The following is a 22,190-nucleotide window of genomic DNA, read 5'->3' as shown; positions in this document are numbered from 1 at the left end:
AAGGTAAGACTACAAGCAATCATGCGCCTTCTCTCAGAGGGGAGGAAGGGTGGGTCGCATGTGAATCTAAGCAGATATAAGCATCAGAAATACGATTACGGTGAGTAATGTATCCCTTCTGAGGCTTGTGGAATCTGCTTAGATCACATGCTGTGCATAGATTAGCGAGCAGTACCTGAAGAAGGAGGTGGGATGTGAGAAGGGTCATGAGCAAATAAGTGTCTTAGAACCGCTTGTCCCACTTGTCTATCTGCCTTGGAATGGGTGTCAATGCAGTAATGCGGAGTAAAAGTGTGAATAGAGCTCCAAGTAGTTGCTTTGCAAATGGTGTCAAGGGGTACATTTGCAATGAAAGCCAGAGTGGCCCCAATGCCTCTAGTAGAGTGGGCTCTTGGCGTGAAAGGCAGAGTTCTTTCAGAGAGTGAGTAACACAGCTGGATATAGTTAATAATCCACTTCGAGATGGCACCTTTAGAGACGCGATCCCCCTCTCTGCCTGTAGCTACGGAGACAAACAGTTCATCTGTTTTTCTTAGCGGTCTGGTTTTATTTACATAGTAGAGGACCGCCCTACGCACATCTAGGGTGTGTAGTTTCACCTCAGCCGAGCTTTGCGGGTCCTGGAAGAAAGCCGGAAGCTCGATGGACTGGTTTACATGGAATTTTGATATAAATTTAGGTGAGAACCTAGGGTGTGTGCGTAAAACCAGTTTGTCTTTATGGACAGTAAAGAAGGGATCCTGCACTGACAGAGCCTGAATTTCACTGACCCTTCTTACAGAAGTAATAGCTACTAAGAAGGCCATTTTATAAGTCAGGTGTTTGAGACTGCTTTTATGCATGGGTTCGAAAGGGGGGCCCATGAGCTTGGCTAGCACGACATTAAGGTCCCACCCTGGTGGTGGGTTTGAAATAGGAGGGTGAAGTCTCTTTACTCCTTCCATGAAGGCTTAAACTACTGGTACTTTCCACCACGAAACCTTGCTATGGGAAGTGGTGTAAGCCGACAGGGCTGCCAGGTGTACTTTCAGTGAGTTAAAAACCAATCCTACATCTAGCAGGTGGAGCATGTATGTAACAATAGTGGAAGGAGTGCAATCAACCGGGTTGATTTGTCTACTCTGGCACCAGATAACAAACCTCTTCCACTTATCAAAGTAACAGTGCCTTGTGTTTGGTTTCCTAGATTCCTTTAGGATGTACATACACCTCTGTGGCAAATTGAGATGTCCAAACTCTATGACCTCAGGAGCCATGCTGCCAGGTTCATTGAGTTGGGTTGTTGGTGCACTGTTTGACCTTGGTGCTGGGACAGTAGGTTGTACCAGGCTGGAAGTTTGATGGGTTTGCACACCGCCATCCTGCGTAGGTGTGGGAACCACGGTTGTCTTGCCCACATGGGAGCAACTAGGACGAGCGTCATCGACTCTCTGTTCATCACTTTACTGATGAGAGGAGTTGGTGGAAAAGCGTACGCAAACATCCCATCCACAGGGCGTTCCCCTGGGAGTCTGGTTGGGGGAACCTGGATGCAAATCCTGGGCATTGTCTGTTTTCGCTTGTGGCGAATAAGTCTATAGTGGGGAAACCCCACTGAGAGAAGATATCTTCTATGACCTCTCTGTGTAGAACCCATTCGTGTTCCTCTGGGAGGGAGTCTCTGCTCAGAGCATCCGCTAGGGAATTGAGCTCCCCTGGAACATGTTGTGATGACAGGAAGATGTTCCGTCTGAGTGCCCATATCCAGATTTTCTGGGCAAGCTTGGACAGATTTGGCGAGCGAGTACCTCCTTGCTTGTTCAGGTAGAACATGGCTGTTGTGCTGTCCGTCCGGATTTGCACTGACAGGTTTAGTAGGTGGGTCTCGAACGCCTGAAGCGCTCTGAATACTGCCAGAAGCTCTAGCAGGTTGATGTGGTTCTTGGCCACTGAGTGAGACCAGAGACCCTGAGCTGTGTGGTGGAGATGGTGAGCTCCCCACCCCGTCAGGCATGCATCTGTAGTGACTATTGCCTGTACTTCGGGATCGTAAAAGGGTTTCCCCTGTGCGAGATTCTCTCTTGTCCACCAGTGAAGGCTTTGTACCAGTGTTGGCGAAACGACCACTAGATCGTCCCACTAACCACTTGCCTGAGACCACTGTTTCGCCAACCATTCCTGCATGGGACACAGGCGCAGGCACGCGTGGGGGACCAGGTAAATACATGACGCCATCATGCCCAGTAAACGCATTGCTTTGCGTACCGTTATTTGTTGACCGGACTGATAATGCAGAATTTGCAGTAGTATATTCCGAATTCTTTCTTCTGAAGGAAAGGTCAACCCCTCTTGGGTATCTAGGATTGCTCCTAGGAATTGTTTTGAGGTGCTTGGCACTAGGCTTGACTTTTTCTCGTTGATTGAGAAGCCTAACTCGTGGAGGAGGTCGATAGTCCTTTGAATGTTTGTCCTGCAAATTCCTGGGGTTTCCCCCGTTATGAGCCAGTCGTCCAGATAAGGGTACACTGGGATTGCCTCCCTGCGTAGGTGTGCAGCCGCCAGTACCTTGGTGAATACCCTTGGTGCTGAAGCTATCCCGAAGGGCAGTACCTTGAATTGGTAGTGTCGACTGTCCACCTTGAAGCGCAAATACTTTCTGTGCGCTGGGAACATGGAAATATGAAAATAAGCATCTTTCATATCATATATATTTCATATTTTTAGGAGGGGGATTACCTCTTGTAGCGTGGTCATACGAAATTTTTGGGGCTTGACATACTTGTTGGCAGGCCGTAAGTCCAATACTGGGCGCATTGTCAAATCTTTCTTTGGCACAAGGAAGTAAGTAAGTTGAATAAATACCCTTGTTTACCTGGTGTCCCGGGACGAGTTCTATCGCGTCCTTTTCTAGCAGAATGGCGATCTCCTCGAGGAGAATCTTTTGATGTTCTAAAGAGTGTACTCTTTGTCATGGAGGATGGTTCCGGGGACGCTGCAGTAGTTCTATACAATATCCTGTGGATACTGTTGACAGCACCCATCTGTCTGATGTGATCCCTTCCCAAGCCTGGGTGAAGTTGGAAATGCGTCCCCCTACTGGGGTTGCGTGAGAAGGGACCCTGAACTGAGCGTCACTGCTTTGGTGGAGGCGTGCCGCCTCCCTTGTTGGGGCTGCCTCTGCCTTTACCACGACCTCTCCTATTACCCCTGCCGTAACCCTGGGTAGACTGTTGGTTGTTGTTCCACTGTTTACCCTGCCCCTGGGAATAGTTAGATCCTCTCTGGGAATTTTGGCCGCGTGGGCGACGAAAATTACTATTCCCTCTCTGGTTAGGGGGTTTATTGGTTAACTGGCCAAGGGACTTGAGTGTTTCGTATTCGTCCTTGGCATTCTTCAGTGCGTCTTCGACCGCCTTACCAAACAGATCGGTTTCCACCGGTTTGTCCAACAATGATGCCTGGGTTTCTGCCTTAAAACCAGACTGCCGTAACCACGCATGTCTTTTGATAACAGTGCCTTCCGCTATCAATCTGCCTGCGTTGTCCGCGACGTCGAAGGTTGCTTTCAAAATGCAACCAAACACGGCTCTACCCTCTGCGGAAATCCGAGCTAACTGGCCCTTTAAAGGTTCAGGAGCAGAGGCTGTGAGTGCCGCGACTTCTTCCCACTGATGGCAGTTGTAGCTGGCCAACAGGGTGGTGGAGTTTGCAATCCTTGCTTGATAGGCGGACATTGAGGCTACTTTCCTGCCGAAACCATATAGTTTTTTGCTATGCTTGTCGGGAGGAGCTTCGGACGATGACAAGGGTGTTCCAGCCCTCTTACGAGTGTTGGTGACAACTAGGGAGTCTGGCTTCAGATGTCCTCTTATATAGAGAGGGTCAGACTGGGCCGCCCTGAAAAGTTTTTCAACCCTGGGATTGACTGCTCTGGTGAGGTTCGGGTTCACCAGGGACGGATCTATTCTCCGCTGAATGGACTTAAGGATAGGGATGGTCTGGGCAACAGGCCTCCTTTCTCCCAATAACTCTTCTGTGAAGTCCCTCTCCTCCTGGACACCGTGGGTGTCAATGTGAAAATGTTCTGCTGCGCGTGCGAGAACCTCGTTTAGGAGGGGATGGTTATCGACTGGCGAGTCTGTAACTGGGGCTTCGTTCTCTACCGGGGAATCTACTCTGTAAATTTCCTGCTCATCTTCTCCCTCCTCCTGGTCCTCATCATCCGCATAGTATTCCGTCCCGGTTTGTTCCTCCATAATTTCAAACTCCTGGTCCCCCTCAGGGAAAGGCTCTCCTTGGTACCTGGGGTGTGGAGTAGAGTATGGAGTAGAGTAAGGCTGTACCTCGAAGGGTTCAGGTCTTTCGAACCGGGCCCTTTTACTTAGGGGGATGGGATCAGTGGAACCTGAGGGTGTGGCTCCCTGAGGGTCATACGAGAGGAAATGCTCTGGATTCTTGTTGTAAAAATCAGCCAAGGAAGACATCCTTGACATGACCCTGTCTATGTCTTCGCTGGACCATTCTTTGGAACAGGGGATGACTTTAGAGGGCAGTTTAGGGGACTTATCAAGGGTACCCTTGCTGGATGTTGATCTCTCAGTAGACTTGTATTTGTTTGTCTGCTTAGGGGGGAAGGATGGTCTTACAGGAGTGGAAGAATGTGCTTTCCGCTGTTTCCCCCCCTCCCCGTGCGTGGAAAAATGTTTTCCCTGTCCCTTGGAGGCCCCGGAGACTTTTGACGCCTGGCGTCGAGGATCGGGAGAGGTATCTGTGTCTTTCGAGCGTGGGGCCTCGCTGGTGTTAACTGCGGCCTCCGTCTCTTGGAGCGCGGCCTGGGGGTGGAAGTCGTCTTCGTCCTCCGACGATCGAACTTCCATTAGTCTAGGGAGCGAGGCACTCTTGGCAAGAGTGGATGATTGCCTTGCGTCATGAGGCGATCTCGATCGAGAGCGCCCAGAGGACACCGAGTCGGACCGTTCTATTTGTGCCTCTTTCCGAGAAGTCGACGTCGTCGAGGTTCGGTTGGACTTAGTGTGCTTAGTGTGTGTAGGGTGTGTAGCGCTTGCGTCGCCGGGGGTCTTCCCCATAGCCGCCCTGCCGGACGACCTTCCGAGGTCGGGGAACTGCGCTCGGCTGTCTTTCGACGCCGTAATGCCCTCGCCGTCCGAAAGTACGGCGTCGCTGCCATCGCTGAAGGCGCCCTCCGCTGCCATGGCCGCCTGCCTGGCGTGGTGGGCCCAACGCTTTGTCGAACGGTCCTTGAGTGTCTTAGGTTTAAACCTACTACACGCTCTGCAGTTCGCTTCGGGGTGGTCCCTCGGCAAGCAGAGATTGCACGTGGCGTGCCTGTCGACCCAAGGGTATTTGCGGTTGCACTTGGGGCAGAATTGGAAAGGGGTACCCTCCATACGCACCTTGAGGCAGCGGGCTGATAAGTGTAGGAAATATATAAGTGTATCTATATACCAAGAGTGAAGAGTATGTACCACCCCCCACTCTCCCTACTTGCAGGGCCGAGGCCAGCGGCCTACTAGGCCCGGGCCGAGGCCAGCGGCCTTCCGAGGCCCAGATCCGTCGTGCAGCAGCCGACGGTCGATGTCTTCTCCAGCCGTCGTCGATTGTCGAGGGTCGACGTTGGGGTGGGGAAGGATGTCAATAAAGAATATTAAATTTCAATTATTAGTAAAAGTATGGCTAAGGCCAGGGGACTCCGCAAGATGCTTCCGACCAGTATGGCGGAAAAAAACAATCTGAGGATCCTAGACGCGTGAGGGATCTTGGGTACAGTGGACGTCACACTAGGGATAGTATTACTGGCACGCCTGTGTCGACGCCCATTTTCGAGTTTCGAAAAACAAACTGTAATACTCCGCAGCTTCCACTAGATGTCGGCCTATGCACAGCATGTGATCTAAGCAGATTCCACAAGCCTCAGAAATATATATATATATATATATAAAAAACGCCTAGGTATGTTTCCGTACTCAGCTGATGCAATTTCTCAGTGTCAGGTTGCCCTTTGCTGTCCAAATGGCAAAGTGCACCCACTTCAACAACAGCTATCATTTCAACTAACAGAATGAGCACGGTTCTACGCAGTCACCTTCACCTTCCACTATCGCAAACATTCAGAATAATCTCAAGTTACTTCTTTCCCCCCTCACTTCTGATCACACAGGGCACAGCAGTTCCAGTGTCAATGAACAGTTAATTACTGGCTCAACGTTTCCGTCTCTAAAAAGTGAAACCTTGTACGACAAATGCCTCCTCACAAGCAAAACCTGAAAGTAGGTGCTGTAATTATGCTACTACGCAAACTTATGCCATCACAGGGACTCTGCAAGGGAACAAGGTTGGAAATTACACATCTACAAGACACATCATAGAGGCCCGTGTGATCGATGGAACTTAGATACTGGTCGGAACAAGGCTGACGATTAAGCATCTACAAAAGTGACATCATAGAGGCCTGTGTGATCGATGCCACACATCATAGAGACCTGTGTGGTCAATGGAACTTAGATACTGTTCGTATACCGCACATACCTCTCATTCCATCTGATACATTTAGCCTTTTCAATTACTATTAATAAGTCACAGGGACCTACGCCCCCTTCCTGGAAGCAATGAGTGGTAATTCTGATATTTAAGAAGGGGGACCAAAGTGACCCTATGAATTACAGACTGATATTGACCTTCAACATATGCTACAATGGCATAGGTTACGTTGGGTACATCTAGTTAGCATTATTTTCTCTGGATTGGTTAATTATCAGACTGCCCTGATTAGTTTCAACAGGAGGGGGGGGAAGGATTTAAAGGGGAGGCATTCCACGCCATCTAGGAAATCCTTCCTATATGCCACGCAGTGCTGCGCATCTCAGCCTCCCTTCCTGGGGCTCTGCTGCTGGCATAGCACTGGGGGCAGCGAAGCGCAGTATGCCTGAAATGCTGAAATGCTTCACCTGGAGTCTCTTTCAGGTAACATTCCATTTGGTTATATCTGGACTTCGCAGATGTCATGGTCTGCGAACTGGGCAAAACAGTCTCATTAATTGCTTGGCTACCCTGAAGTGGGAACCTGCTGTACTTGTCTCTTGGGCCAAATGGCTCTTAATGATCTCCATCAAAGGGACCTTAGTAAGTGAATACTGTGTCTCCGGAGCGTTAGCAGGCCAAAGGCATCCCACCTCATCCACCCTTTAGGAGATAAATCGGGTAGTGGCACGATCAACCATGTCCCTAGCAGCCAGCTACCCACAGATAAAAACATGAAGAGGCCTGAAAATTCCCAACACCTTGGTCTGTACTTTTCCATACATACAGATGACACCCAAATCATTCTCCCACTAGTCAGGTACCTAAAGACTGCAATCGTGACAAAACTGGGGACACCACTATTTCCGACACAGCAGATCAGTACGATATCTCGGTCCTGTTTTTCAATCCTCGGGACACTGCATTGGATTTTAGATTATTTCTCATTACCCCATAAAGTCCAATTTATGAACACCTTTACCACAAGTTGTTAAGATTATTGCAACACAATCAATCTGGGTCTTTCAAAGGATACCCTCTACAGACCTCAGATTATTCAAAATAATGCAGCAAGAATTGTACTGAGAGGAAGCACAAGAAACTCTGTTTGCCTCGCTACAAGTACTTTTCACTCGCTCTCTAAAAACACAATGATTCAGTTCAAGCCCTTGTATATAGTTTATCGGAAACTCTAACAACAGGGACCTATGTTTGTACAGGAGAGCTTTACACTCTGTGCCCCTACCGAATAAGCCTCTCATTTTACAAGGGTTAGTTAGTTCTTCCCAACTATAGGTTAAACCAATTGGGAAGCAAGTGCTTTTCAATTCAAGTTGCTACTCTCTGGAACTCGATTCCTGTGTTGCACAGACTGGTTTTATATAGTACTGAAAGGACAAAGCCTGAATAGAGAAAAATACTATTCTGGCAGATTTACTGTTTGGCTTAAGAAATAATTGTTTGGCTTAAGAAATAATAGATGTGCTGGTGCAGAGGAGTGATTTTGCCCAAAATGTTAGCTTGGGGGAGGGGCTACATGACAATCTCACTTGAAACAAACACAATGATCCGAGTGAGCTTTGCTAAAGGGTGAACCGTTTCCTTCTGACAGATCTAGAGCAAAGTTATGAAAGAAATGAAATTTCAAGCCAGTTATAAAAAAGGACATTTGCTCATGCTAAAATGTGATCTACACACAATTAAATAACATAATAAAATCAGAAGGCATCACACACATCAACTGCAACTGGGTGAGAACTGGCGTCCTTTTAAAAGAGGTCCTTTTTCCTGCTTTTATATTGTAGAATAAAGGATACAATACTCTCCCATTGGAACTATGGATACAACTGAAAGGGGGAAGTGTTGGGACCTATGAGGGAGATTAAACTTAGTATTGGATATGGGGAAAAGTAAACAATAAACAATCAATATCCTGCCACTGGACGCACAGAAAGTGTTTGGCTCCATCCAATGGGCATACTTCTTTGGAGTACTGATGAGAATGGGATTCAGTGAAGATTATATAATTTGGGTGAAACTCCTGTACAACACCCCACTCTCTCAGACAGATTCGACATGGAAAGGGGAACTAGACAGGGATGCCCGCTGACACCCACGCTATTTGTGATAGCACTCGAGCCACTTGCCGAATGGTTCCGAAGAGACCAGGATTTAATAGGGTTTATGTGGCAAGGGGGTAAGGAAGAAAGAATATCATTATGTGCCGATAGCATCCTATTGTATCTGACGAACCCAGCAGTCTTCATACCGAGGGCCATGGCCATCAAAGAAGAATTGAGACAATATACAGGCCTTATAAACAACCTGGGATAAATCCATACACACCCCAGTTGAGTGGGAGGGGAATGGGTCTAGAGTGGGGGGGGGGATATCACCCACCACTGAAGAAGGGTGAAAAAGGCTTGAAGTACTTAGTGGGCATTTGTCGCAATAGCTGCAAAACTAAAATTAATTCAATTCAAATACCTTCACACAGTCTATTGCTCCAAGGAAAGGTTAAGAAAGATGGCTAGAGGGATGGATGGCACATGTCCAAAATGCAACACAAACAGCGGTATGTTCTTCCACATGGTGTGGGCATGCCCAAAAATATGCTGGTACTGGGATAAGATACAAAAAGAAATGGAAAGGGCCTTGGACTGACACAGACACTCTTAAACATAACATGTATAACAGTAAAGCAGGCCACAGCACAGTACTGGATGAGACCAGAAGCCCCGACGCTACCAGCATGGCAGTCAGTGATGGACGCCATAAACAAGTGGGACAAGCTGGTGTAATAGAGTAGAGGGTGCCCACACAAATATGATAAGATTTGGGGAGCATGTGCCTGAAAAGGAGAGCGGGCAAGGGGGGGTATGTATAGCCCTCAAAGAAAGGGATAAGGGCCTTGGTAGGAAGAGACTGTGCGGAGGGAATCATGGGTTTGGGCGGACTGCAAAGGGAAGGAAGGCGGGGGAGGAAAGACTGCCGGAAGCCGGGTTGTTAGAGGCAAGTTGGACAGTTGGACTATTTCTCTGCTTAAAGTGGTTTACCATTATTGTAATAAAATACTTGATTTAATGTAAAAGCTTAATTAAAAAGTGTAAAAAAAAAAAAAGAATATGACAATGATCTGAAAATGTATAGCGCTCTAATGTAATATCTTCTGTGCTGAGTATGAGAGTGGAGCTCATCAAAACATAGTCAATCCTGGTATACACCCAGTGGGAGTGGGAATAAAATGCATAATCTTGAACTTCTACGCAATAAACCTTCTAAGCGTCTTTCATCTCCATTGATATAAATACCCAATCCCTGCATTCCACTAGAGTAGTCTAATGACCTCATCATCAGGTTATTAAGCCGAACATACAATATTTTATTAAAGCATATCATTGTTCCAGTGATAGTAATCCATATCAGGAACGCTATCAAATTCTATCTAGTTTTGTCTTCAAATCTCTTGAAGACAAAACGTTTCTCTTTGGACCAAAATCTGTTTTTTTATATTAGTTCATGGTTCTCCATGGGCTGCAGACTTGAGACAGTTGGAGTGATTAGAAGTTTCCCGGTCTCCCGCTGGTAATTCCGGTGAGATACGGAGAAATGGAACTACCATTATCGGCACCTGATATCCTGGTATTACCGTGATATTACAGGTGCTGTCAACTGCGGTCATTCCCCATTCCATGGAGTCCAACAGGACTCCATGGGTGGAATTGCTGGTATTTCCAGCACCGGTAATACCAGTGCCAGGATTACCAGCAGTTATTTTGCCAATGGGGGCATGATTTACCTCCAGCTCTTGCCTGGTGGTAAGTCAGTCAACCCCCACCGGCATACTTGGGAGTATGCCGGTCCAGAAACATGCTGGTATACAGAAATACTGGTACTGTTTTCCGGACTGTCATACTCCTAATGAAGGCCAGTGCTTCTTGCGTGTCCTGTAGTACTCACAGCATATACGTTGGTGGCGGTGTTGCTTGACCAAGTCACTAAGCAATGCCAGTTGCCCCTTGAGGTACAAGAAGCTCCCATCCATCCCCAAGTAATAAAACTTCAATTGCTGATATTGGCTTTCTACAAAGATGTGCGCAAAATGTTGCCGATCTCTCTTGTGCACTGACATGAAAGTAATAGGGGAAGCAGATCTTTGCATACCGATCCCTTGCAACTGGTACAAGACAAGGCTAGATGGTGTGGAGCCAGGGACTCAGAATGCCTTCAAGAGAGCAAGCTTAGTATTCCTGCACTAGTGGTAAGGAGTTTCATGATGACTGATGGGATCTCAGGGAACCTGCAGGAGCTAGACTCTCCTGTGTAGGCCATAGTGCAGTGCTCTTGTGCTGCATTAATGGAAATCAGACTCTCAGTGATGAAACAAGAGCCTTGGAGAACTTTGCAAGTGTCTCGAGTACCTGCCGGGGAATCCAGGATCTAAGGGTACCTGCAGAGGTCTCGAAATGCAAAGATAGGAGTCACACAGTCACAGTTCACTCCAAAAGGATTTGAAAACACTGGTTCCTGTGAGGGAGTTAAGTGTTTATGGGATCCAGAAGAAAGTCAAGGGCTCTTGGCACCTTCAAGTGTCCCAAGGTGCCTTCAGAGCCCTCGAGGTTCCTACCAGCATTCCAGGTGTCACAGGATACCTCTAAGGGAATCAACTTTATATGGTGCCTTAAGTACACTCAGTGCTTCCAGGAGGCTTGAGTGTGTTGGCAGGCTTGTAAGGCCTTCAGGTGTTCGTAGTTGGTACCCATGGCCTAAGAGACCCTGCAGCTGAGGTGGTTTTTCTTCATCAGAATCGAACTCCACACCCTCGTCCTATACCCACTAGCCAGTGGCATCAGGGATCCAACCGGAACTTTTCAGTCGCAGGTAATGCTCCATGGTTCAAAGCATGTCCGTGCTTCCCGCATCCTTGAATGCTCCAGTCTGTGCTGCCTTCTGCTGCTTCTTACACATTTTCAGAGGTTGCTTTTCTTGATGAACTTGCTGTCCTCCCAGGAAGTGACTACATGGATGAGGTCTCTGTGTCCGTGTGTTTGGAGATTTGGAGATGATCTCTTATGCTGCATGTTCAGACCTCCTGTCTCTGATAGCAGTCGCCCATCTGTTCTCACATTGGTTTGTATGTTTGGGTTCCCAGGTCATCAACAAAGCCACCAATGGCTCCTGCTGAGATAGGTTGTTAAGGCAGGTTTGCATGTAAGGTCAGTCCATTAGCAATACGGTTTTGTTCAAAATTGCTATTGCTCAGGGCCGCTCTTTCGTTGACTTCAAATAGCACTGTGAAGCTCCCCAGAGAGGAAAGAGACGCACATTGTGAACCACCCTCCTGGCTAGTACCCAAGTAACTCTGCCTGTTGTCTTTTTGATGCTGAAAATACATATGTGATTTTCGAGCCTGCACATATCCTTGCAGACACCCAAGAGTTCATCATGCCAGAATGAAAGCTTCAAGTTCAACGATTCTTCCTCATCTCCTGATAGGACGCGATCAATATCCATAACCAGTGGTGTTGGTGTGTGGCAAAACTTCATTTGGAAATCAGTGGAGCTGGTCTATTTTGACAGAGGAGAAGACAGTTTGGTATCAAAGACAAAAATGTGCCCCTCTAGGATGACTGGGCGATATCAGGGTTCACCTTCTGTGATGAGCAAAGAAATCTGTTCACCATTGTGCGCCAGAGGAGTGCAGTGCAGCACCTCACCTGGGGCTTCCACCAGACAAGCTCTAAAGGAGACTCTGCAAGAAAAGTCTTCCTCCATCAATGCGGACAGTAGAGATAAAATAGAGCATATATAAAATCGCCCAAGTGAGGGAAACAAGCTTTGCGGGTAAGATGAAAGGGATCAACTAAACCAAAAGCTTGCGAGTTCCTTTATTCCCCCTTTAGCTCAAGACCAAATGAAAAGGATAGTTAAGGGATAGAGAAATATAGGTGGCATGCCAATTTGCAAACGAGAATCATATGTAAGTCTGCTCACATGAATTATGGTTTTATGTCAGAATTACTGTGTTCTGAACCCAAAGAAATTATAAATGTCAACAGGCTTGACTCATCTCCTCAGTGTTGCAACATACCACACCACAGGCTTGCCACGTGAACACATATGGATTCATCAACCTACCATAGCGCATAACCAAGTATTCACTAACCGTCAGGAGTACTACAGAGAATTCATGAAATCCCTTAAGCATGTAATCTGTCCTGGACTCCCAAGTCTACAGCATTAAAAGGGGAATGAGAAGGAACAAGCGCCAACAAGGTTGGTTCTCCTGAACCCCTAGCCTTCCACTAAATCCTCCCTGGATGCCGCATGCACAATGAGTAAGGCCACATCCCTAGTTCCCATCCCAGAATTGCATTACAACACATGAGCATTATGTTCATGGTAACAGCATTATCTAGTTTTTAGGTTGTACATTACCTCGGAATTCACTGGAGTTCACTGGTCAGTACAATTCCAGCAACTTTATCCATTTACCAAGGGAATGTCGTAAGGCAGATGCATTGGTGCATTGGACTACTTGTTAATGAGCAATTCCAAGTCTTGACTCTTCTGGTTTTAAAATCTACCCTTTTCCTTACAGATCCTTCCTGCCCACTGTTTTTGGTACCCACAGTCCTGGTAAGAGGTTCTGCAGGTTTCTATGATGTTTCCTCGAGAAGATTTGTTTGAGGGCCATTTGTGCAATTTCTTTTCTTTTTGTTTTACACATTTCACCACAAAAAAAGGGTTCTACGTTATTTTGCCGCTGGATTTTTCATCGCGGGACTTTTCATCGCCTTCTTTTATCGAAAAAAACTCAGCGTTTTTTTTTTATGGGGGGGGGGTTTCCTCCCCAAGCCCCCCCTTTTTTTTAAATTATTCCCTTTCACCCACAAATATTTATTTAATTTTTAACCCCCCCCCCCCCCAAAATAAAAACTATAATTTTTTTTCGATAAAAAACGGCAATGAAAAGTTGAAAAGTCCCGCGATGAAAAATCCTGCTGCAAAAGAACGGAATACCAAAAAAACCAGGGTATGTCATTGTAACATGAGGACCATTTGTGCTTTTAAGGGGTCAGGTTGTAATGACAGCCGCTAGCAAGTCTCATCGATGCTTAGGACTAGGGTTGTCCAACCACAATGGGAATGCAGATGCAAACGTCAAAGATCAACAGAGCACACCATCTTGATCTAACTAGAACACTGAAAGATCTGGCCAACACTATAATGGAGTAAGACTCCAGAGTCATGAACTGAGTGAAATTATAAATATTTAGACTAGGTTCTAGTCTGTCACTCTTTTGGGAGCTAAAAACGATTGAGAATGAAATTCCTAAACATTTAGATGCGCTGGGACCATAAGGTCCAAATGAAAAAGCCTGCAAATCTCATGAGGAAGTCCTTGATAAATGTTAGTAAAATAACCCTCCTTAATCATTTTTAGGACCCAAAGGTTCTGGGCTCTTGGCATTTATTGATGATAAAAGGACAAAACTGTTCTGCTGATCAGCGATTAATGTTCCTTGATGACAAAAGTTACTGACAGCCTCACTTGAGAGTGAAACTAACTTGCTGGATGGGTCTTGGGCAACACATGATGATCTAATTATTTAGCACTGTTGCCACTGGATTCCAGATTGAAATCGGCAATCTGTCATTCACAAAAGGCTTTAGAAGCTGACAAAGTGTTTTTGCAAGATTTGTAAATAATAGCACCAAGTGATTTTCTATTACAAAATGAGTCTTTGAATTCTTCAAAATGTCAACCACGCTGAACTGAATGAACTGATGTAATGAAGACGTGCCTAGCCGGGTATGGTTTAGTATGCTGTCAAACAAATGCGGGTTGCATTCATGTCCGAAACATTCCCTAATGATTTGAAGTGGCTTTAAAGCTGCTTCCTTGCCTTTAGGCAGCCAGAATGATAACACTTCTTTCAGTAGCATCAGCTGAAGGGAAGTTTAAGAAATGGGTCCAAGTTCTCCCAATTTTGAAGGTTATAAAGGGCAATACAATGGCAGTGTTTACCTGGAAGAGAACAAGATTTGATTTATTGACCTGTTTTCAAACTGTGTCCTCCTCTTCAAGGACAGAAGGAGGGTGCAGAGCCTGTGCTTTGCTCATCACTCAGACCGTCGAGGCCATTACAGATTGTGCAGGCACATTTCCATAAACCATGAAACGGTTTATATTTTATATCCAAGGATTTCAATATTTGGGTCTCAGTGGGTGTTTTTTGCCGATGAGCAGGGGTTGTACCAACTAAGACGAGACCCTGGGCAACAAAGCTTTTTCTGGGTTTGGCAGAGCCAGATCCTGACAAAACACTGTCCAAGGTGTATTCTGTGCAGCAAAATACATAACTCGTGCATTGATTTTCCAATAACTGGACATCCTGCAGGATCTTGACATGCTATATAATCAATCTGTCACAAGCCAACCATACTGTAGAGCTTAGTAGGATGCATGGCCGATCTTTAAAGTTGAGAGTCTTCAGTATTGCATATGGGTTGTAGATGCCTAGGAACCTCTGCATTTGTGGGATAAAGAAGGTTTTTTAAAGTGTGATGAAGAAGGAGATGGTGATCCTCAGAACGCCCTGAGCTGCTGATCAAGCTACCTGATTAAGTAGCCACCCAATGGCTTCTCTGGCCTCCATGTGCATCGCTCACCTCTTGCAGGGCTCAGGGAAACACAGTGCAGTTAGTCAGCACGAAGTAAATGGGTCACTGTCAGCTTTCCTGAGGACTTCCTTTGTGGGTTTTTGCAATGGGGAGAACAACATTTGGGATGTCCCCAGGAAAGCCGATTCAGCTCGGTCTTAGCTGCCCATGATCTTGCCTGGTGTTTCGGACTGTATCTGTCTATACTTATTTTATTTTGCTTACATAGTTGGCTGCCTGAATTTATGATCTTGCCAATTCTTAGGATTTCTTTTGGCACTCCCTTAACTGACAGTTGTATTTTTTTTTCTTCACGCATCATATTGTATTTTCGTGTGTGAATATAATTTGCATTATCTGTGTCTCACCTGCAAGGAGTGTCTCTACTTAAACATTAGACCTACCTTTCTCAGCATCCACGAGTCTGCATGCCTAGACTGTTCCACTGAGTTCCACTTGCTTTTTGTGTCACCTCTGAAGGTGAGGTGAAGGATTATAATTGATCTGGGTATGCTGCTCAGAAGATAATTAGTCTTCCGAATCGTATGTGACTATCCCCAGGCCACTGTTGATGGGAAAGTTTTAGTGGGGCACATATTCATATTGTTGGTTGAGTTCGTTAGATCTAGCAGTATCTTGCTTTTTTCTTTGGCACCTTGGTGAAGGAATTCATACTTTTATCTCTGCACCTTCCTTTTTCTACCTGGGATTATAAGTTTTGGGAGGTTGCTATGCAGGCATTGCAGGGCTATTTATGAGTCCACTGGTCACCCTGCCTCATTCACTATTCTCCCTGCTTACTGGTAACTCTGCCCATTGAATGGACACTTGTTCGTTCACTGTTCACTTTAAATCACACACTTGTGACTTTACTCCATCTACACATCTCGCCCCCTGTTAAATGTGTGCATGTCCTAACGTAACAGTCACATAGCCTAACTCAAATGTCACCAGGCATCTCCCAAACAGTACATTTGCCTCATTCACTGATCATTCTGCCATGATAACTGGTCACCATGCGCTCCTTACTAATAATCTAGAACGAGGTAATTTATACCAAACTTTAACTAAGTAATGGCCATTCCTGTAGTGTCACCTTCCCATGATGTCATAGAAGATCAAAGGTTGTGATATCGCTTTCCATAATGCTACTGAGGATGTGACCTCCTGTTATGCCTCCCTTTATGACAATTAGGTGGCACCATTTTCTTTTCTGCAAATTACCGCAAAGGTATGAGGGCTGGCCATGCAAGTCACTAGGAGAGAACTTAAACACAGGAAACTTAATTTTAGTTTTTGTCATCTAGCATATGATATGCAGTCGGCTTGGATATCATGGACCCGTCTCATATCAGCAAAAATATTGAAGATCATATTCGAGTATCCTCGTAATTCGGCGGCGTGCAGAGGATCCCGCTGACAAATGTTCCTCATTTGTGTGGTGGAGTGCAAATTGAGTAAATGCTGCCTGCTATGTAGCGTTGGTGGAGTTTACAATGGATTCCTGGAGTCTGCCTGCTTTTTCCTGGTGCAAAAAGTTGGCCTACTCCATAGGAATCCACATCATGTGTGCCTGCATGAAAATCCTTGTTGGCACAAATGCTGTAGTATTTGTATGACAGAGAAGAGGGGAGCAGTGAAAAGATATGTTACATTCTGCCCCTTATCTCCGCCATACAAATACATGAAAATTAGCTGTGACATGAATTAATGGTGTAAAAGCCTTAGGTAAGGCCTTTACGCCACACATTTACGTTACAGGCTCATTGAAAATGAGCTTCAACAGTGTCACATTTCAAATAATTCAGAGACATAAGAAGAGCTCTAGACTTGATATGTTGCAAAGAAGGCACTGTGTTGTTGGAGAAGTCTGAAAGCCTTTATATATTGCAAGAAAACTGTGCAAAGGAAGCTGTTCGAGCAAAGTGGATAATTATTGACACTTTCACAGTTTAACAAGGAGTTCCAGGCAAAACTGGCAAGAGTAAAAATACAACATCAAACACATTCACTATTTGCATGATGATAGAGACCACAGCCTTACCTTCACTAGCTCGATAGTGTCACACCACTGCTGTATCTGTATGACCTTCTCAGAGAAACTGTCAATCTTGTTTATCCTAGCTCTACAAGACTCAGTCTGCCCATCATATGCCCAAAGAGCACATTGTGTTTTCTCATCAATCATTTTTTTTGCCACCTTTTCCTCTTCGTCAAGTAGCAGCCGAAGTTCCGCAAATTTCCCTGTTAACCAGGTCTTGCTCGCCAATGCGTGGTCCTATAGATAAAGAAAAAGGTTTCAACAAAGTTAAAATGTGCCAAGATGCGATATGCAGTTTTTCTTGTGTCATTTGACAGAGTTCATAGTGTTTCCAAGCTTCTGAGTAGACTGAGTAGGCTGATGTAAAGGGATTTCATGATGCATGGCAAGGTACCAAACAAAACAAAGGCAATCAGCACAAAACACAGCTGAGTGGTTAAGTGCTACAAATGAAGAGCTATGTGAAATCTACTAAGAATCAGGGTTGGGGGCTTCATTGTGAAAATGGTGGGAATGGTAAAACTACCACCTAATTTTGAATTGTGGTTGCTTGGGATATTTTATACAAGGAGTACGTAGACAATACTACATGCCGTAAGAATTGCATGAGATCACGACTCTTCATTAGGATCACTTTAAAAACAAGCAATATTTAAAATACCATATTTCTTTACCACTACCACCATTCTCAAATGAGACCTTTGTTTATTTCAGACGAGTGGCTATATTCATAAAACCTGATACAGGAGAGCAAAAATACACAAATAAGAAAGAAAAAAAACATAAATAAATAAAGCCAACAACTATTAGACAAATGATGTCCAGCATAACAGATTTAAATTTAGAAATCTTCTTTATATATAAAGCAGAATGTATGTATGTGTGTAAGATTTCAAACTGAGTGTGGTGCATCCATATTAGCGGGAGCGATGTTGCCCTTTAGTCTCTTCACAAAGCTGGCTGCGTTACAGTACTGGGTGGAAGTACCCGAGCCACCCCAAAGTCATACAAGTTTATACAGTGAGTTAGTACTGCAGAACCGTGCACTGCCCAATAAACATAATCACAAAATTCTTCAAAATTAATAAGATTGTTTGCTGGTTTATTGTAATGTTCAGCCTGAACATTACAATAAACCATAGAACAATCTAATTTATCTAATTAATTTTGAAGAATGTTTATTGGGCAGTGCGCGTTCAGCAGTACTAACTCAGTGTATAAATATGTATGTGTGTATGTTTGTCTGGCTATATAAATCCACACCGTTTAATCCATGTCTACCAAATTTTGCATGGATTCCTCATTGGTCTGGGGCAAGATTGTAGTCTATGTTTAGATACAACAAATTCACTCTGTAGACACTAGCAATTACTGATGCTTTCCCCCCGATTCATTACAGTAGACTAGAAGGAGGCAAAATTTGGAAAAGTGTCCGGAGCTAAATGTTCGATGTGTTGCTTATTCCTTTGAAATATATTACTACTGTATACAGTTCGAAAGTGTTCATTGAAGCATTTTAAAGGGAATTTTAAAAAATGTCCTTTTTTTATCACACCACTCCAAATATGGGAAATGGCAAGGTTACAGTTTACTTAAGTTCATTCACAAGAAGAGAGCACAATCAATCAATCTTTATTGAACACTTTCTAAAATGTGCTGAAGCCATTGAGTGACTGAAACATGCCGCACAAAAAACAAACATCACTTGGAAAAGCTCCATCTAATGCAAAGCGAAAAACAATATCAAGAGCTTCTGAAACACAACCAACAGCAGCACAACTTGCCGACCAGAGGACCAGAGCAACTTTCTGAAGGGCAAATGAGATGCCAGAGAAAACTGAAGCAAGACTTGCCGACAAGAGCAACATCCTCCAGGTCACATGAGACACCACTCTATCAGGACACAGGTACTAGTATTTAATTTAAAAAAAGAGTGTCCAATAAATGTTACAAAGGCTAAAGGAACCACTATCCCCGAGGTATATTCTAATAATGAATTGGCTTGGCTGAATAAGAGCCTGGCACCTGTGCATGGCTACAGGATGCTTGAGGATCTGGGTCGAGGCCTTCAGGTTTTCCAAACAAAAAACCTCCACGTATCAATTGTTTTACCTGATCCAACCCGATTCCTTCCAAACTGGAGTAGTAGATGTGTTTACTCTTTCCACCAATGAGCCAGCATTTTCATTTATCAGTATTTATCGGATGGTCCCTATCCCTCCCAAATGACCCAAAGTCATTGATTAGCCCCTGAGAGCCCCAGGGGTTCGGGCTAAGAGGACTGTATTGTTGGCATAGCTAAACAGAGGAAACTGAACCCGTCCTTGCAGATGGAACATCAAAGTACCTGTCCACCAACAACTTTTACAGAGAATAGATGTACAGGTTAAAAAGAGGAGCCAATAAGCATCTCTGTCGTATGCCCATAGTGACTAAAAAAGTAATCTGTCTGTCCCTGCATGCCCAAGTCGAAACCTTATGTATGCCACCGTATTCTGATGTTGCAGCATGACGATTCTTAACAAATTACTAGGGATCTTCTGGGTCACACAAACTCTGCGATTTACCATATTAAAGGCAGAGGAGAAATACATGAATGTCATATAAACAGAAGTTTTACACAAGAAATAGTATTTTGCTGCCAATAGATACACATTGGCAGCCGGCTGCATAGGACCAAGCCCTCTCTAAAGCACTCTTGGTTGCTGGGTAAGGTTTTGTTGTTGTGCAAAAAAGAGGCCAATCTTAGATGGACTGCGTGTGTTATGTGACTGTCACTACATAAGGCAATTGCACACTTGTTACAGTTGGCAGACTTTTATAGGTAGATATACAATATACAGATGGATCCGTAGTATTTGAAAATACTCTTCACCAAAGTTTGAACACTTTTTGGATAATTTTTTAAAATGAAAGAGATGTGCCAAGGCTGTGTTCGGCTGCTGCTGCCATATTGACTTTTACAGGTAGTACACAAATAACTATTTCAATTATGGTAGTGTTTCTTTCTTGGTCAGTGCGGCTTGACAACGAGAGCACGCTTTAGGTCCTTTTTTCGAATTATTGAATTCTCGCTGCGGACCTGGGGACCTGCGTGAGCAGATGAGTTCACAGTGGTGATTGCAGCGGCGGCGGCTGAGGAAAAGCTGACCTAGACTTAGAGGCTGACCGAGAGGCACCTGGCAAAAACTGTGAGCTTTGCGAGTTTTGGGTTTGCGTGCATGTTCGAGCCTGTCACGGTCTCTGACACGGTTTTGATTGTCTTTGTTGGACCTTCCACAGTCCTCTTTCGAGCGCAAAAGCATCTACGCTGCCTACGCTCTCACAATTCTTTCTGGCTGTGTGACCAGAGGCTGCTTGAGAGCACGGGGGGGTGGGAGGGTCGCTAGAAGCTTGTGCGGTGACTGCATGTCACCGGCTCTTGAGCCGCACAAACTTGTGCACAAACCTGTGATCGTTCTGCTCTGAAAAAGTCTCTCTAGTCTTTCTAGGGGGAGCACGTGACTGGAGCACGGCGGCCCTGGACCCCGAAAGTCTGCGTCTTAGACCTGACCTTATTCGGACATAATTTAAACAAATAAACAAATAAATTGCTTCTGTGGAGGGAGAAATTAGGTGTGGGGATAAGGGTGGAGTCTGTGCAGAGTCTCTGGAGGCTCGGGGGGCTCGAGTGCACACCTCTACCCACACCTCTACCCAGCGCGTGATTATGGAGCAGGAGAAAGAACCGACGCAGGAACTTTGCCAGCCTCAGACGCGCTTACAAATCAGACGTGGTGGAGAGGGAAGTTTGGCCAGCTTTCCTCCACCTTTAAGCGGCCCGGAGAGTGATTGCTTTAAACGCCAAGTAAGACCTCACTGCTTCAGATGTACTAACCCACCTATATGCATAATCATTTGAGATTTGTATACAATGTTTTTTCTTGTGCCTAAGATGGCATATGTCGCTGTTTTAAACATTTATTCTTGAGAAATTAATAAATTGCATCTTTTATGTTTGTAAACAATCACTCCCTCGTGTTCCTTGTAAGAGCTAACTGATACACGCTATGTTAGCTCCACTGTTTACTAAAGAAAACTACCAGAGCGTTAATGACAAGGGTAGCTTTTGACTCCACTTTCTCTCTACAATTTAGACCTAACCCTCTGGAGTCAAGCCCCCTTCAAAAAAGAGGGTTTCCTGCCCTTATCTCATACATGCACTTATGAACTCAAAACTGGTTAACGAGTGACTTGGACAACACCTCTGCAAAAGCATTGATTTGGGATAATATAAAAAGAATTGATCTGTCACTCAAAGAGTTGGTAGATCAGAAAAGAAACAATAGTGAAGACAAACGACTCCTGGCTGAAGTTGCCAGAGAAGCCTTGGGTCTCCTTAAACATAATCAGAATGCGCAAAATGCATCCAATCTTACGCTCCCTATAAATTCTCAACAAATCAAAATGGATGCAAAACAGAGCACTGCAACCACAATGAGTGCCGGAACTGCAGCTGATGTTCAAATAAAGATCGGAAAATTTGACAAAAGAGAGACACAGGACCAAGAGAGTGAAGTCATCGTTTTGGAAGAAAGCAATAAATCACAGGTGGAACCTGTTATTCAAGCGGCCTTGAAGGAAGCTGATCAATGTGGGAGTGGGAACAGCGGAAATAAAGCACTAAATGTTAACCTGAGCTCACCAAAACCGTCAACGTCTGCTAAAGGAAAAGGCCTCATTGGTAATCCTGACGCAGAGGATTGCAAAATAGTTGAGTGATAAAATCTATTCAATATTTCAAAAGAACATTGCTAGTGCTCCTAAACCACCCCAAGAAAAAAAACTAAAAAACCAAATAAAGCACAAGAAAAAGGAACAATTTGGGGTCGAGAAAATTTCTCAGAAACTTGAAATCAGTATATGTCTTGTTAATTCAGGAAGTCAAGGACCGAAGTTAAAAAAGGATGAGGAAGTCACCAAACAA

The 22,190-nt window shown here is 44.9% G+C and overlaps 1 protein-coding gene across 1 annotated transcript in view; it reads right to left on the bottom strand.

Moving 5' to 3' along the window:
- Positions 1-22,190, bottom strand: part of TRIM14 (tripartite motif containing 14) — a 310,180-nt gene that overhangs the window by 231,574 nt on the left and 56,416 nt on the right. The window contains exon 3 of the mRNA XM_069630461.1: positions 17,228-17,461. Coding sequence (XP_069486562.1) covers positions 17,228-17,461 — 234 coding nt within the window. The remainder of the gene's footprint in view (positions 1-17,227; positions 17,462-22,190) is intronic.

The sequence above is a fragment of the Ambystoma mexicanum genome, chromosome 6q, assembly GCF_040938575.1.
Source record: "Ambystoma mexicanum isolate Mex_15411 chromosome 6q, UKY_AmexF1_1, whole genome shotgun sequence".
Lineage (NCBI taxonomy): Eukaryota > Metazoa > Chordata > Amphibia > Caudata > Ambystomatidae > Ambystoma > Ambystoma mexicanum.
Note: the sequence above shows the minus strand (reverse complement) of the source record. Positions and strands in the feature narration are given on the sequence as shown.